The 16,923-nt window shown below is 36.8% G+C and overlaps 1 protein-coding gene across 2 annotated transcripts in view; it reads left to right on the forward strand.

Annotated features, from left to right (window-relative positions):
- Positions 1-16,923, forward strand: part of LOC124629557 (1-phosphatidylinositol 4,5-bisphosphate phosphodiesterase classes I and II) — a 42,833-nt gene that overhangs the window by 8,688 nt on the left and 17,222 nt on the right. The window contains exons 3-11 of one of the 2 annotated variants that reach the window (XM_047162998.1): positions 1,158-1,295; positions 3,716-3,849; positions 6,581-6,766; positions 10,607-10,798; positions 11,224-11,406; positions 13,092-13,354; positions 15,089-15,249; positions 16,353-16,533; positions 16,745-16,843. In XM_047162998.1, coding sequence (XP_047018954.1) covers positions 1,158-1,295; positions 3,716-3,849; positions 6,581-6,766; positions 10,607-10,798; positions 11,224-11,406; positions 13,092-13,354; positions 15,089-15,249; positions 16,353-16,533; positions 16,745-16,843 — 1,537 coding nt within the window. The remainder of the gene's footprint in view (positions 1-1,157; positions 1,296-3,715; positions 3,850-6,580; positions 6,767-10,606; positions 10,799-11,223; positions 11,407-13,091; positions 13,355-15,088; positions 15,250-16,352; positions 16,534-16,744; positions 16,844-16,923) is intronic. The other variant, XM_047162999.1, reaches the window with a different exon arrangement.

Raw genomic sequence — 16,923 nt, forward strand, 5'->3', positions numbered from 1 at the left:
GCCTCAAGCTGTCAGATAATCAGCGCATAAATATTACAAAATTTAAAGTCTCCCCGATCCTAACTCGTGACCTACTTTACCGGCCACGCTGCACCGTACTGTCATGTCATTTTAATTGACGTTTACGGTGGGTACCAAAAGGATGCCCTCTTATCAATGGTTAAAACAGAATTTTAAAGAACATTAATGCACACTTTCTTATTCTGATCACCACAAAATACTTATCGGAGAATGCGGTTTAGATAACATGCAACTTAAGTGTACAAGTATCATCTTACGACAGTCATAGGACTTGCTTATAGGTCCAAAATAATCAACATAGCGCAAGAATTTCCATCTTAGCTACGATAAGTGAAACGTTTTTCTTCATTCAAAAATTAAATAACTTTTCGTCTAGTCGCTCCCGGTTGTACAACAGCTTCGTCAGATTTTAATTAAACTTCACAGCATCAAACTGTGAAGTTCTGAGCAACCTGTTCGGTACTTTTTCAAATTCGCAAACTAGCTCCCGCTCCATCTTGATAATGAGCGAAAACACGGAAAATGCTCCTGGGCATGTTGTTACCGCTCGCCTCCGCTACTCCTATGCATAAAAATAAACCTGAATGAACAAGACGTGGCAATGAAAAACATGTTTAACATACAAACTTACAATTACACGTTACAGACACACATGAGAACTATGTTTTCATCTTATTGTTTTTATTCCAAATGCATTACTAAAATTTGTTTTTGCTTAAGATTTATACATACATGTTTTTGTAACAGCAATTTGTCCGAAGTATCGTCAGACTTATCTGATAAATGGTGTTGAGCCCGAGGTCGGTCGGTGTTCAACAAAAATTATCGTTGTTGTGGAGTTTGATCACGCGAGCCCTGATTTGTCGATGGTGGTGAGGAAACGTGCGATCACATCTATATGGGTTTAGTGATCCGTCGCATTTGAATCGGGTTCAAACCAATCTTTATGCTCAGCACAATTATTTGTGGATTAAGCTCGATCAATACTTATTTTCTACGTTGTGAATAAGTTCTTGCGGAAAAATTGCTACTGCTATTCCTGATATTAATGTTACATACCATTTTAAACGAGTTCGCCTTGGGTACTTTGAAACGATAATCTTCTATAAAAAACTCAACAGTAACTTTCTTTGCAGGATCCCAAAATACGTAATGTAGTGCTAATTGGGTCTCAAGGATCGCTGGAGGAAAAAACTGTCACCGTGTGTCATGGCGCCGACTTCGTCAACGTAACGTTCATCAATTTCTGCTGCACCAGAAAGGAAATTGCACAGGTGAGCACCAAACAAACATAGCAAATACATTAGAACCCCTCTGGGCTATTAGCACTTCAATCAACTGATTGCTTTTAATGGGTCATGTTTCTTCTTGGTATTATGATTTTAGCCTCGATAAATCTTCCTACTATAATTCACCATTATTTGGATGAAGGAAAACACTAGTATTCAGAATTGAGGTTCAAATGAATGCCAATGATTTGAACTGCTTTTTCAATTTATTCAAAGCAGCAAACAGTATTTTACTAACGCAATATGATGGAAAGTCGTGTTAACACAGCATGGGACGATGCCATTGGAATAACAAATAGTGGCACGTAGACAATTCCGTGTAAAGGTGTCCACACAACAGTGCGGATTTCACGTTGTCTGATATCGGTGCTCAGCCGAGCGTATCGAATCCGTATCGTAGGCGTAACACTCCCGTGCGGGATGAAAACTTTTCTCTATTGCTTTATGTTCGTCGATTTTCCATTCTGAATGGCTGTTGTGATGCGCTTGCATATTGGCATACTTTACAGTTTGCACCAATTCCGTGATTGAATTCAATTTCATTAGTTGCGGAAAGCTACAGACAGTTTCATGTGTGACTGTGAGCAACCTTTTTGTTCGGATTAAATGGATTGTGTGCGGCTTTGGTCCAATTTACAAGCTTCACGTGTTCGCAATTCTACCAAATCAGAACAAATAAAACAACAATTCAGCTGTATTACGAAAATATGGCAAAGTTATATTTTTACTGAAAGGTCAAATTTTCCGCAACGTACGGTTCATAATCTGATGAGCAGACATGTTTCGAGTAAAACAATGAATACTTAATCGGGATAAATTGTCGAATAATGTAACTGAACGGTCTAATCGCGATCTGCTTTACTATTAACATATGCTAATTGCATTTGAAATAAGAGCTAATGAAGGGATCACGATGAAACGTTTGATGTAACCGGGAGTTTAGATCCATTTCTATCTCAATTTTATGGTTTAGGAATGTCATGCAGTTCTTGCAATACGAAAGAATAGTGGATGCAGAGAAAGCAGAACCCAGCGTTAAGAAATAAATAGAATGGAATTATATGAATGGGGAGAGAAAAAAATACCTTAACACAATTGTATAGCATTTACTGAATTGAGTTCCATTTCTGATTTGTTTTTCTCAACCAAAGGATGGTTTCTATTTTGTCTAGTCATAAGGCCACAATGTAGCCTTTAATTCGTATAGTTTATAGAGTTAAGGAGTCCCAACAATCGAGGCTCACGATTTGGTAAAACTGTATTTACGAACAAAAGTGATGTCTGTTCAGTATTGGGGATGTGAAGTATTTAGGGATAAACATGCACAGTTTTTTTATTTAGAGAGTACCCGGATGACGTGAACACGCGTAGTGATGCCACGATATGGCTCCAGACTAGATCTGCTAAGGTCAAGGCTTCCCCAGCACGCACGCTATTTTTATTTCAGTATTTTGACAGCCATTGTGGAGGTGGCAAAATGTAAAGTCACTGTGACAGCTGTGTAAATTGAGTTAATCCGTTAATGTGCGAGCTTTTGAGCGGCTAATTAATGGATGTGCTGTTGTACACGTTCTTTAATAATTGGAGTGCCATTGACGATTTTGCATGCATTTAATTACGGGTACAACATTCTTAACATAAAAGCTGAGTAAAATTGATAAGGGTGTATGTATAGTGAACCTCTAGATACCACACTACCGCAAGGGTGTAAACATGAGAACAACCACTTTCTACGACCAGTGGTTATAATAAATATCCATTATGTTATTAAACGTAATTGAAATTGTGTTTGCGTGTGGTACGATGTTAGAGTTATGTATTACCCGTAATTTCTATCATTCCAACAAAACCATCAATGTTATATCATTACCTACATTCTACAAGGAAACTTTGTTTGATACAAGACTACTGTTTAACATAATACAGTTGTCGATTGTCTACCCTCGTGCATAAATAAGACTTGTTGAATGTTTTGACAATATAATCAAAATGGTCCCTTTAAAAGCACTTAGGTGGCCCCGACATGTTTGATGTCATGTTTATTTGCTGTCTGTTGCATGGTTACTTACAGTTTATCAGGAGAGGCGTTTCATACGGTACCCCCACGACATATAACAGCTTTTAAATTTATGACTACTTACTTAATGTAGATTCCCAAGTAGATGTAACGTTCACTTTTACCAATTGATGATATTATACCGTAACGCAGTATCTAATGTTCTTGAATTAATCGGTAATGGTTTCTTTATCTGACGATTACGACTCGAGTTATTTACGACTATACTGATGTCTTGAATAATTAATTACCGATTTCGTCGAAGATTTGGCCGGAGTTGCCGGAATACGATGTTAACTTTCTTTGATTTTGCTGTCGATGGGATTTGTAATGTGATTTGTTGTTGCAGCTTTGGACAGAGGGGTTGTTTGCTCTGGCGTACAATCTGAACCAGCTCAACAACCCGACAATAAAGTTCCTCGAGAAGTTACACACCAAGATCGCTCTCAAAGCAGACAAGTCGGGGAAAATTCTCGTCAAGAAGTAAGTTCCTACGTCTCTTTTTATCTAACACATTTATAGTTTTTTAACGTCTGCTGATAAGAACTGTTTTATTTTATAACTTGGTATCGCTTCTTTATCATTTCTCCGCCGTTTAATGGCTTCTAACGGGTCGATACCATTAAAACTTTTACAGAGAAGTATTAAAGGCTTATAAATAGGAATAGGAAGGCTAATGAAAATGTGTTGTATTGAGTGAGTGCACCATTTGCTGACCTCATTTTTAGAGAGACCCCGGTGGCACCAGTGAGCGGTTGAGTCACATTTCGCAAAAATATATTTAGTTTAATGATAACGATGTTTCGCTAACTGAGCTAGATGAACAGTTAGCAATACACTAACCCTTTGACTTTTACGACTGGCACGAGAAGATAAACAGCTGATTTAATGTATTAATGTCGTGCTCAAGACGGACTCGCTATAAATCGTTACCGTTACTATTAAATAATCGCTTCTTAAAATGCAGTATTGTAAATCATTACTGAAGTTAATGGATGTAGTGATGAATATGATTAGCTATTTGTTCAGCGTAAACTAAACTTCAATGCTAAGATTGTTCAGCGGTAGCTATTTTCCTCGACGTGTTTTGTTCGACGTTGTAAATAGGTTCCGTATAGATAAGTTGGTTTATCTTTCCTTTATTACCCGAAAATGTATGTTTTTCATTTGTTTGTATTCGATTTCCTTGTCTTTGCGTGTCAAATAATCTTTGTGATAGTTACGCTATCAGTCATTGTCATCTCACCACATGAGGGGTTCATTGGACTGCTACAAACCTTCGTCAATCTAGTGTTGACACCTTTGTGACAAACTTATCGGTCGCTAATATAGTTAGTTACCCAAAACTCACTTATACTTGTTGCCGAGATCGTAACTCCGCGGTGTTTACGTTTTGCGCTCTATTTCAGCAAAATATACGAACGTTTTTCTTCGTTTCTTACAGATTTCTGTAGTACAAAGATTTAATGTTTCTGTCTGGTAGATTATACTATATTTTTTACGGTGCTTCTGACCTACGTATGCAAAATACAGCCAAGAAGGACATAAATGTGAGTTTTACGAAGATTTGAAAAAATATTTGAGACGATGTGTGTTTTAGCGATGTTTTAGGGAACCCTAAAGTGGAAGATGTTCACAGTTCATGCATAACAAATGCACGAAGGTTGTCGACTAGCCAGTTGTTCGCGTCGCTGTCGTAATGTTGAACAAGTGAACAAGTATTGTTTGTTTACATTGGTGCGACGTGTTTACTTGTATTCTTTTACAGCACGTGTCGTGGTTCGTACATATTGTAGGTACTTACTCGGTTAACTATCTTACTGTAGACAGTAAGTGGCGTACATTCCACTGTGAATATTTAACTAAACAACGACCCGTAGTCTGGTGTACCGGTTATGATAATACTATTTAACAAGAATTATAATTTACGAATCTATTAGGGCAGTTTGCCTTGAAACACGTAAAAACTATTTTCAATATGTATTTTTTATGTTTCTCTCTGGTTATTCGTTTATTGTTGAATGCCATTACTCTAAAAAGTTGCTTGCAGCGTTTCGTTATTATTTATTTTGTTCGTTGAAGAGTTGTTGCCTTGGGATTTAATGAAAGTTGGGCATCGCCGGTTGATTGTTCTCCCGTTAAAACAATAGCTGCATAATACATGTAACTCGTAATACGCTCGCGACTGACAATCTGTTGAATGTTTCAGATATTTTGTATCTTTTAAAGAATTCCCTTTGTTTTGTTTGTATTTTGTGAAATGCAGTGTTGCATTGTGTTGTTAGTTTGTTAGTTGAAAAAGCTACTGCTGAACATTTTCCGTCTTACCACAAAAACTTTTTAACGTCAGTTTAAGACTTGTCTAAAAAAATGTCAAATTATGACGTTGACATATGGTTCATTTTGGAGCCACATTTTTTTAGACAAGTGTAAAACAGTGGTTAAAGTTTTTGTAGTAAGGCCATTTATGTTTTTTATATATTTAGGTTAGACAACAGATTATAAGGTTTCTCCATTAGAAGTTACACAGTTGATGGCAAAGCCTGTGTGTTTAAGGTACACTTTCCTTCCGAAAAACAATCATAAAGTTATGTTATTACACACTAGGCATACATATTACTCATTCAGGATGACCGCCTCCAGCGATTAAAAGCGCCTCGTAAAAGGAAAACACGGCACGAAAGTACGAAGTTTTTGTTTAAATGTATTGTCGAGTTTGTTGCGTAATGCGATGACATACTCCTGACATACTCATGACTTCACTAATGGAGTGCAGACGAAGTTTTTTATCGTGTCAAGGGGCGGGCTTCATTTGTTCGCTACATGTCGGGTCAGGCACATTGAACCCACACTTGACATTTGACATTATTGCCATGGTGGATACTGTGCTACGTTATTGATAGTGGCAACAATGGTAGTAGCCTAATTGTGAGCTTTGAACTCGAAACAACTTGACGAAAAACTTGCATGACATTTACTGAAGGGTGACATTCTAAGTACACTTAACTTGGTCTTTGCCACTACAGCAGCTGAGCAAAGATACCTGTAGATTTTTTTCATATTTAGAAGCGCCACCAGATATGCAAATTCATGTTTACATTTTGAGCCCATTATCAAAGTTTTATCATAGTTCTAAGGCCTCACCATCACTTCACCACACAAAAATACTTCAATAGCTACACTATCTAACATTCTATCTGTTTGTTCAAAACAGCATCGTGAAACTCCTAGCCCAAAACAAAGAAGACAAGAAGCGCGTAGAGAAGGCCCTCAGCGAATCTGGGCTGCCCACCGGCAAGAACGACACCATCAGCCAGTCTAAGTTCCAGTTCGAAGACTTCTTCGCCTTCTACAAGAATCTCACGCAGAGGACTGAGGTCCAGAAGATATTCAATAATCTGTACGTTATTTTTAGCACTTATTTATTAAAATATACTCACTTGTACATGGGGGTCATCTATCCACTGGAATATGTGGAAGAACTGATGGAGATCGTAGTTAAGGCTACTTTTTCCGGGTTCTTACCATTGTTTACTTAAAATTGGTCAAGGGACTCACGTTCGAATTAGAATGATATTTGAGCGTACATCATTTGGACAGCATTATTATTGTACTTTATGTTTTAAATTTTCTTTTGGTGTGGTCTTTTTCCTCAGCCCATCCCTTAATTATTTTAACCCATTCCCAAATTATGACTGTTTTGTGTCAATTAACGAAATTGAAACTAGATCGCAACTGGACATTTTTATATAAGAGCGGCTTTTAGGTCAGTTATTTATAAGAATTTGGACTGCATTATTGATCTTGTCGTCGACAGTTAGCATTAGGTCGGGAAAATGTTATTGTGATTTTAGCTATTTCTGAATAGCTGTCCCGGTAGAATTGTGGACGCTGGATGGCCGTCGCCGCTGGCTTTTTTCTCTGACTATTGTTCGCGACTTTATGTAGACGAGGATGAATAGGATTTTGTGCATAAGTAGTCGTGCCTTATAAAGCTCTAGCTCCGATTTATACTTTGACGCCTGGCTTGGTATGATTATAAGATAATCACGATTATCATTGTCAGAATTCCCTAAAATTGTCTGACAGATTTTAATTTCGTTAACAAACATTACCAGCTACTTACATAATTCGTGTTATTATCACCCACATGCTATGAACTATACCCTAAGGTCACTTTTAAACCACTTCGCGTCAATATGATAAGTTCTTGCATCCATAAACACATGATGTGTTCAAAATTAACTTAAAAGGGGTTTAACCTAATTTCCAAGTCAAGTCCGAGTTGTTTAGGTAAATCTTCTGAGCCAAGTTCTCTCAACTTATTACTTAACAAAGTAACTTAACAGCTCTCGGACGTAAGTTGTCACGGAATAGAATTTATCAACTGGTCCCTGATTAGTGCCTATTACCTGCTTTATTATGTAAATGTACCATTTGCATGCTAATTAAATTGTTGTTGATATGGGAAGAGCACGACTGTTACTGGATTATTTCTGTTGTGGTTACTTCACTGTTTAACTATGTCGGTGTGTAAGGAATGAAACTTTTTGTGATTTACAAAAACATCACTAACAATAGAAGTCTTGGTAAGAAGGTTGTGTTAGGAGTCAGTATAATAGATGTTTAAAAACGTAATGATCGCTATACTGCTTAGAGGTAGTTCTATGCAAAAAAGGTTCGCCGGGTGTTCAGAGTGCACGAACACAAGTTTACTTACCTTTACACATCTGTGTTTTGAAACTGTAAAATTAAGGAAAATACATTTTGATAAGTTGGTTGGTTTAACCATAGGGCCCCAAAAAATAAAACATAGATCTAATTTATCTCAAATTGTATGAAGTTTGCGTAGGGGACATCAGGGCCGTGTAGTTCTAACGACCCGTGCCCCTTTAAAACATTGCTGACGTACACGGAATATCCGACTTCTATGTAACCGGAGTTAGGTCGTAACATTTAGCTAACAACTACTAGGTACGAAACACATATAATGAACGAAGCGTTATAATAATGGAACATGCATGCATTAGTTCCGTAAACTCATTAAAAATTTCTGCCCACTCTTAAGCCCCTCTATTGAGCTGAATGTTTCGAGAAGTTGATCACAAACTTTGGACCGGATTGAGACTAACTCATGACCTTTAGATCAATACGCCCTGTTAGACGGTTGCCGATTTCGTTAATATTATCTGGGTAATCCATTTCGGGTGTAATCTAATATTTTCTCAAGTTTGCAGGCGAGAGATGCGAAACACTCGCTCATATCAATGTTCAGTGCAAACTCGAGGCGTCTTCTCTTGTAATTTGATTGTTTATTGTACCTACATCGTAGCAATAATTAGTTCGTAATTATGTTTTATTGTAGCATGAGGCAACGCCAGTTGAAATCATTCTCGACTTCTCTTTACTATAGCAACTACTTCAAAAGAAGGAAATAAACTCGATAATCATTCATTCATAATTGGTAGATTTATTTCCTCGCTTCTGTTTCGTTTATTGAGCTATCTGTTTAAGCGTAAATTGTTTACAGAGCTTCGTAAACCACATTAGTGAACGTCGTGACTAGATCCCGTGATGTGTCGATGCGCATTCCTTTCTAAACTCGCCTATCGTTACATTTTTAGATTTTTTTGAACTTCCTGTATATATCCAAAGCCTATATAATGAATTCTTTAGCTGATGATTATCTTGACGAAATGACAATATTGAAATGTTATTTGTCACCCGCCTCCACCGGCTACAATAATAACCCTCATTTTCCCGGTCGACATTTACGACCAACACGAGATTATTTAAAGCTGATGATAATATAATTTTTCCACCTCCCAGATTAGAGCTGCTCAGGTAAATATACGGTGTACTATAAATAGAGCGAATCAGCTCCTGTGAGTGGCGTTTTAAAAAGGTCGCGGGATGGTGCTGGCGACAATTAGTTATAATTGTTCGGGTTGTCGGGTTGTCGGGCCACGTTAACCTCATCAACCATTTGACTCCGGCGTAAATCACAATTGAACCGCGACCTGTCTACACCTACGAACATAACGTTGTCTGTGGTTTGTTCTGAGGTTTTAAATATTATGTACTCTTATCATTAAATTAATGTATTGCGGTCGGAGTTTTTCTTTCTTGATTATTCTAGTGAATTTTGTATGCCATAATGATGATAGGAAAATTCATTACAAGATAATGTAAACATTATGGATTTATGACATATAATATTTATGTTAGACCCAAAGAAGATTTTCTAGTTTTAGTCGAGCTTATTTTAATATGCAGTAGAATTAATTTATTATTGGAGGTAAATCTTAAATCATTTCATTATAATAATTGTTTTTAATTATTACATCATCGTTTTGTATTGATGATTGCTAAGTTTAATAATCTCAGGTTTACCGTCTATTTCTTTACATACATGGGACAAGGGCTCTTAGGTTTGCATCGCCCGGTTAATTGCGAAAACCTGTCTTTCTTGAGGGTTTGCGAATGCCGCCAATCAAGTATCTCATCCTCCCAAGTTAAAAAGGAGAGTTTTATGTGATAATTTCAAGTATTTGTGCAGATAGTCTTTTTCTAGGAATAAATACTTAATTATGTTTTTTACACCTGTTCTGCTTGCCTGTGGAGAATGCAGCATGCTTTGTAAAAGGAAAAAGTTCATGTAGGTACAAGTTTAATCTTATAGGAAAAAGGTACAGTTCTTAGAATGACCATTAAAAATCAGGACACGTACCTAAAGTTCTTGAAAGGGCAAATATCCACAGGAAATTTGCACAACAGCGGATGACAGTAGTCGGTCAAGGCTGGCTGATAACAAGGAGCTTATAGGTTCGGCTGACGGCATGCGTACCGATGGGTCACGTGACTTATGTACCTATAGACAAAAACATTGCTGGTGATAATGTTTTTGGAAACAAACATGTGGTTTGCCTCATCTAGATAGCGTTGCCTGATAGAGTTCGACGTGGTCAGGGTTTTTGGCTGCGAGAACGGCCAATTTAGACAATATACGGCCTATCCGGTTTTAGTTAGACTTTCAGAACTTGATTTTTCTATATTTGATATTCTTTGGTGTGAATTTTAGGAATAGAAGATTTTTTTTTAGAAATTAGGGGTATATAAAAAGTTTTTTTTTTGCAAAACATCATCTAGAAGACCGGCTGTCAGTATGTAGACCTGGTAACCCTATCTAGAATCATACCAAAATATGATTCTCAGCTAATTACGTAATCTTTGTTCGCAGCACGGATGGCAAGCCCCATCTATCTGCCAATCAATTGGTCGACTTCCTCAACGAAGTTCAAAGAGATCCCAGGCTCAATGAGATCTTGCACCCTTATGCGGACCTCCAGCGGGCCAAGGACCTTATCAAGACCTATGAACATAATAAGTACCACCAACAGAGATCACAGCTCACTTTCGATGGATTTTTAAGGTTCGTAACAATTTTCTTATAGTCGCAAGACTCGTTCAAAACTATATTCAGGCGTACATGCTTTTGGCCAACGTAATAAACGTTGTGATGAATCATGATAGAAGCATTTAAAAGATTTGTTTTTTATTACCATAGAGGTTTATAATAAAAAAGTTTAATCTACTCTTCACCAGACAGTAATATACTAAAAAATCTCTTTATATTCAAGCTTAAATATTTTTTGATGGTGATTATATAATTTGTTTGATAAACTTTCACACTTTGTAATAAAAGTTGCAGTTTTTTGTAACTAGTCTTATAGCCTCATTTCTTATTAAAATTTATCTGTACAATAAACGTTTGTTTACGTTGCGTAAATTATCTCGAGGCAAATATTTGAGGTGTAACCTGTCAGCTGGACGTTGAAATGTCTCCTTGCCTTTCAGATTCCTGATGTCGGAAGATAATCCTATAGTGGCGCCAAGTAAGATGGACCTGTGCGATGATATGGAGCAGCCGTTGGCTCACTACTTCATCAATAGTTCGCATAATACTTACCTGACTGGACATCAGCTTACCGGCAAATCTAGCGTGGAGATCTATCGCCAGAGCTTGCTTGCTGGTTGCAGGTTTGTTCATTATGATAATAATTATATATAATATATAAAGATAATTAAGAAAATTATTCTTCTATTACAAGGATAGTTCAGCTCGATAAAGAAAACTGATTATTCTGATAGAATTACAGCGGAACGGTATTTTAATTATAGCCATTATACTTAACTATTGAATGATAGAATGATAGAAAATAAATGTTAGGCTAATTTGGGGTTATCCTCAATCTAGACCAACTGTTTCGTAAAGCAGGAAAATATAGATTTATTGCTGTACAAGATAGCATTCGAATTTTAATATTATTGCTTATCTAATCTTTGAATTTTATTCGGTTCTTTTATAATAGCATACTGCATATTATACATACCTACTTGTCCACATAATATTACTATCTATACTCTACATGATGTAAGTATGTATAGTTGGAATTCAATAGTCGCACAGCTACGAACGCGGTTAGAGATAATATTTGTGGCCAGTTCAAGATCATTAGCGAGCCTCCAAACTTGACCTTGGGTTTAGGACGCGTGGAGAGAGGGCTGCGGACACTTTCTGCGATGACTCACGTGACCTTGGGCCACACAACCTGTTCTATTGACTGAGAGACTAGTATTATTGTGCAATAACGGATATACCTAGCACTAACATTATAAAAAGAAAAAAAAAACAACAATTCTCAATTTAATTAAGTAGGTACCAATCTTTTCCCCAAAAAGTCTGCTCTTTTGTCGCGCTTCTAAATCATAAAGACGCGTGACTCAGAAACACCGAAATAAAAATTCTTTCCAACTTACAGTTCAATCTATTTCAACGAGTTAAACAAAATATCCGCATATTCTGCATTGTTTAAAAAGTTTTTATTTAATAATCTGCGAAAATAGCATTGGCATTTAAAACTAGAGAATTCAATTTGTCGGATCTCTAGTATTCTGAAGAACGAAGGCACATTTCAGCTCCTTAAACTCAAAACCAGTTTGTGAATAAAAACAACGAATTGTGTGTAAACCTGATCGAATGGTGTTCTTGTTATATTATACAAGCGCCGCATACCATCCTAACTCGCTGTGCCACTAATGAATACGTTATCGATATTAATTTGTTTATAAAAATCTACAATGTTTCCGATGCGTTTTTAATAATATATCCAATTAGTGTATCGGTATCGAACGTTCAGTTATCGATATTATCGGTGTGAATCGACCTTAATTATCGAATTATTACATGAAAATAAACGTAAATATTTGGAAAACATATTTTGATGCGCACTTTATCATGCCTTATTTTAGCTCGATTCGTTTTAATGTATGCTCTCTCTATTAGTTTGCCTATATGTATTATTTACCTACTAGATAAATTGTGTAGGTATTGAAATTTTATGACATAATGTGTAGTTAGATGAGTAAGACATTTATTTTTAAAGAGGCTAGTAATAAATAAATATCTGCTGTTCTAGAAAAACAGTTTCGTTTACGTTGTTTGTAAAACGAGCTTTGAGAGTTTGTAACAGTTTGAGCAAATCTGAATGCCGTGTTTTGGAATTTTAAATTATTATTTATTCTAGTTTTTCTTTATAGAGTAATAATTGGTATTTTACAAACAAAACTCGTTCTACAGTTGCTTTAATGATATAACCACATATGTAAGCTATTAATCAACGTGTTAATATAAACAAATACATGTAACACGTTCTTTCATACAGATGCGTCGAGTTAGATTTCTGGAACGGCCGCACGGATGAGCCTGTCATCGTCCACGGCTACACTTTCGTACCAGAGATCAGCGCCAAAGAAGTTCTGGAAGCGATAGCCGAAAGCGCCTTCAAGACTTCAGACTACCCAGTCATATTGAGCTTTGAGAACCATTGCAATCCTCGGCAGCAGGCCAAAATAGCCAATTACTGCAGAGAAATATTCGGAGATATGCTGCTTGATAAACCTCTGGATTCCCATCAGTTAGAACCTGGTAAGTTGTAGAAGAAAGCTTCTCATATTTGATAGAAGAAACTAAGATATTTGAATACACATCGCAATATTTTTTAAAAACAATTTATTGGCGACTCCGTCAGGAAATAGGTCTAGATACTGGGAGACTATAAACTATGTGCGTGCCAACTTTCTTTCAATTCTGGTGCGTAGAGTTCTTCTAGTAAATTAAATTGCTAGAATTAACGAGACAGTTTTTTATATATTGTACGAAGTAGTTTATCTATGAGATCATCCTCTTTGCATGTATAGGTCTTAACGTTTCATTATTTCTATTATATAATAATACAGCCATGGAAACATCTCACAATTGTTATAATGTATGTATTTATGTAGATGACATATTTTCTCAAGAACTGTGGGCGTGGGATTTAGAACTATGTATTTTATTATGCATAATATATTCCATAATACGAACCTTTTTCTATGGGGTTTACTAATATGAAGTTAAATGCAGGGATCACAATGCTTATTAGTCTTTTCCCTTTTATTGTTTCACTGACAAAGAAGGGACCTAACTATAATAGTTTTAAATATAATTAGTAATAGTTTTGAATATAATTAAATACAAAGCATTATAAATTCAAACATTGTTGAAAATTTTATGCTCAATCGTTGTAAGTACATGTAATATGATTGAGCTATACCGTAGGTGAGGTAGATCGTAAGGTAAACTATCGATGTTCACCGATATAAGGCGGTGTTTAAGATCGTATGAATAGTTTGCGTTCAGACTATTAATCTTTCAACCGAACCATCCAAACATTATAAGGAGTGCATCGAAGTTTATCGAAAGCTTATGAAAGCCAGATGATTTTGATTTGATTTTATGAAAGGAAATGACGTACAAACGTATCAGTCGACAGGTTCTTGTCAACGCAGAGTTGATACGATCAGATTAATTCTGCAACATATTCGAACCTTTATCTAGCGTATCGATGACGCAATGGCTTAATTGTCAGCTCTATTTCAGTGCTTATTAATGATCCTAATTTGTTATTATTGAAAATATTGTGAGAGTCTATTTGGTGGCTGACGTCACGGGAATGGAGTTCGATACTTTGAAGTTGGTACACCTGCAGTATTTACGTTGGCCTAGGACCAAACGTCTGGCCGTAATGACATGTAAACACGCTGAGACAGTTTGTTTTCACTACATCCCGCACTACGGACGGTTCAAACGTCCGCTCTGTGTTGTTTTAATCGGTCCTTGACTTTTAAGGCATGCTTAAATTTTATTAGGTTGAACTGCTAAACGAGTAATAGTCGCACTATTTAGAACGTTACTCGACAGACATGCGTATTTTCGACGCCGTTTAGTGTTTGGTGTGAAGAGATATAAATCAATGGTCAATAAATGTGTCTCCGGTCGATGGAGATTTGGGAGTTCGATGTTTCAGTTCTGGAATCATTGAATAGTTTTTTAACTTTCATCTTTATGTGCTTGATCAAGGATTGACTTTTGTGGGTTTAACATCAATTTGTGCCAAGAAATGGGAGTTTAATAACAAAAGTAATGCGCTACTGATCTACTTCTGTACAATAAATCGGAAAAGATAACACTACAAGTTTTATGACTGCTGTAGTCTCATTGTTGTTTACCACGCAATCAATAGATTTTTCGGGTACTTTATTAGCTTTAACATTGTAAGATTTGTTTATTATTTAGCAAATATATTAATTCAATCTAAATGTCCCAATTTTTGTCGTAAAGGAGGGGAGTTGCCGCCGCCATCTTTGCTTCGCAACAAGATCATAATAAAGAACAAGAAGAAACACCATCACCACCATAAGAAGGAAGACTCCATTGCTTCTGAGGAGAGCGAGCCTCAGCCCGAAGTGCCTCAGGGCAACGGAGATGTTACGGCTGCCGCGGTAAGCAGATTTTTTTGTCATATAATATTCTCCCAGAAAATTCGTCTTGGATTGATAAGCAGCTTTTTCTTATAAAGTGGAACTTTATGTCTGGTCTAGTTAAGTTCTGTGCTGAGAGTCGTTTAGCTTTCTATCATCATCCGTATTGAAGCTCTCACGGGTCGAAAATATGATATAATATGAATACTTTTAGAGAATCATTTCTCTACGACAATGTATGAGCACTTTTAAACTAGAGGATTTTCCTCTGGTTTTACGTGTAGGTACTCGCGGTTCAATATCTCCAATCGCAAATCTACGGTAAATTAATTTTTGAAACATGACACCTAATCTTAATAATCATTTTCCTCTGATTCGCTTACATGGATAGGTTGTGATACTGAGCACTTGAAAATATAAAAAAGACCCTTCTACAAATTATAGAACTCGTATGCTAATCAATTTGGCTTTGTTCAATTAAATATCACTCTTGACGTCATTGTACTCAAAAAATACATGTTCACTTTTAATACAGATTGCGATATCTGAAACTGCTCATTGAAAGCTTTTTTGTTATTATTATCGACTGCATATTCCTTCAGTTTTGCACAGAATATTTTTTCGAAATTAATCATTAAACTAATAGCTATCAACATGAAATGACCCCATTATTTATTTAGCGAAAGCGAATTTTTGGCTGCGTATCAAACATAATATAAATGTGAAAATCTTTTGCACGCTTCCTTGTGATATTAGAATAGAATACATAGTTGGTGCAGAATGTAGAAAGTTTTTCAGTACGATTTATTGATGTCGTTAATGATATTTATTCTCTGTCGTAACGACATTCTGCTTGAGATCTCAAATTCAGTGTCTCAATTTATGAGTTCAAGACATTTTTAAAATGAAAACATGGGTTATTTCATTCTGCCACGTGTACGCTCAAGGTAAAACAGCTGTACCGATTCATCTTGGTATTTATTTATTGAGATAGACTGAAATCCGAAGGATGAAGTTGGAATTTGCTTTCTCATGACACGTGCAACCGCATATAAGATAACAGTGCCATTTGCTTTTAATTTATTATCTACTGGGGACTTTTTCAATTGATTGTTTGCCTCCAGTTAACGCGACAAGGGTCATCAGAATCTTCGGACTCAGAAAGTTCGTCGGGCGAAGAGGAAGCGGGGGGCGTCGACAGCGCTGTCGGCGAGGACGCGCGTGAAACGCACGCGGGCGCAGAAATATCCGCGCTCGTTAACTACGTACAACCCGTACACTTCAGCTCCTTCGAGAACTCAGAGAGTGAGTTATATGACATGTCGTAGTTAGATGTCGGCCTCAGGCCTCAAAGTCCCCATAATTACACACCTCCTGGCTGCTGAACATTTGCACACTTATCTAGGGTAGTCTAGTTGTAGCCACCTGTAAATAAACGCTAGGTTGTAAGGGGAAGTTGGAGCTTCTCCCTTTCGGGCCGAGAGTGAGCAGCTTGTTTTTATTGCTATAAGTGTAGGTCGTGGAGGACGCCCGCGGATCCACGCGGCCGCAGAAATCTCTGCCATAGTCAACTACGTGCAACCTGTACACTTCAGTTCCTTCGAGAATGCCGACAGTTAGTATAAACTTTTTATTTTATTTTGCACCCCTTTTTTGTTTTGTTTCGCTTCTTATATGCTATTGTGCGGTGTACCA

The sequence above is a fragment of the Helicoverpa zea genome, chromosome 4, assembly GCF_022581195.2.
Source record: "Helicoverpa zea isolate HzStark_Cry1AcR chromosome 4, ilHelZeax1.1, whole genome shotgun sequence".
Classification (NCBI taxonomy): Eukaryota; Metazoa; Arthropoda; class Insecta; order Lepidoptera; family Noctuidae; genus Helicoverpa; species Helicoverpa zea.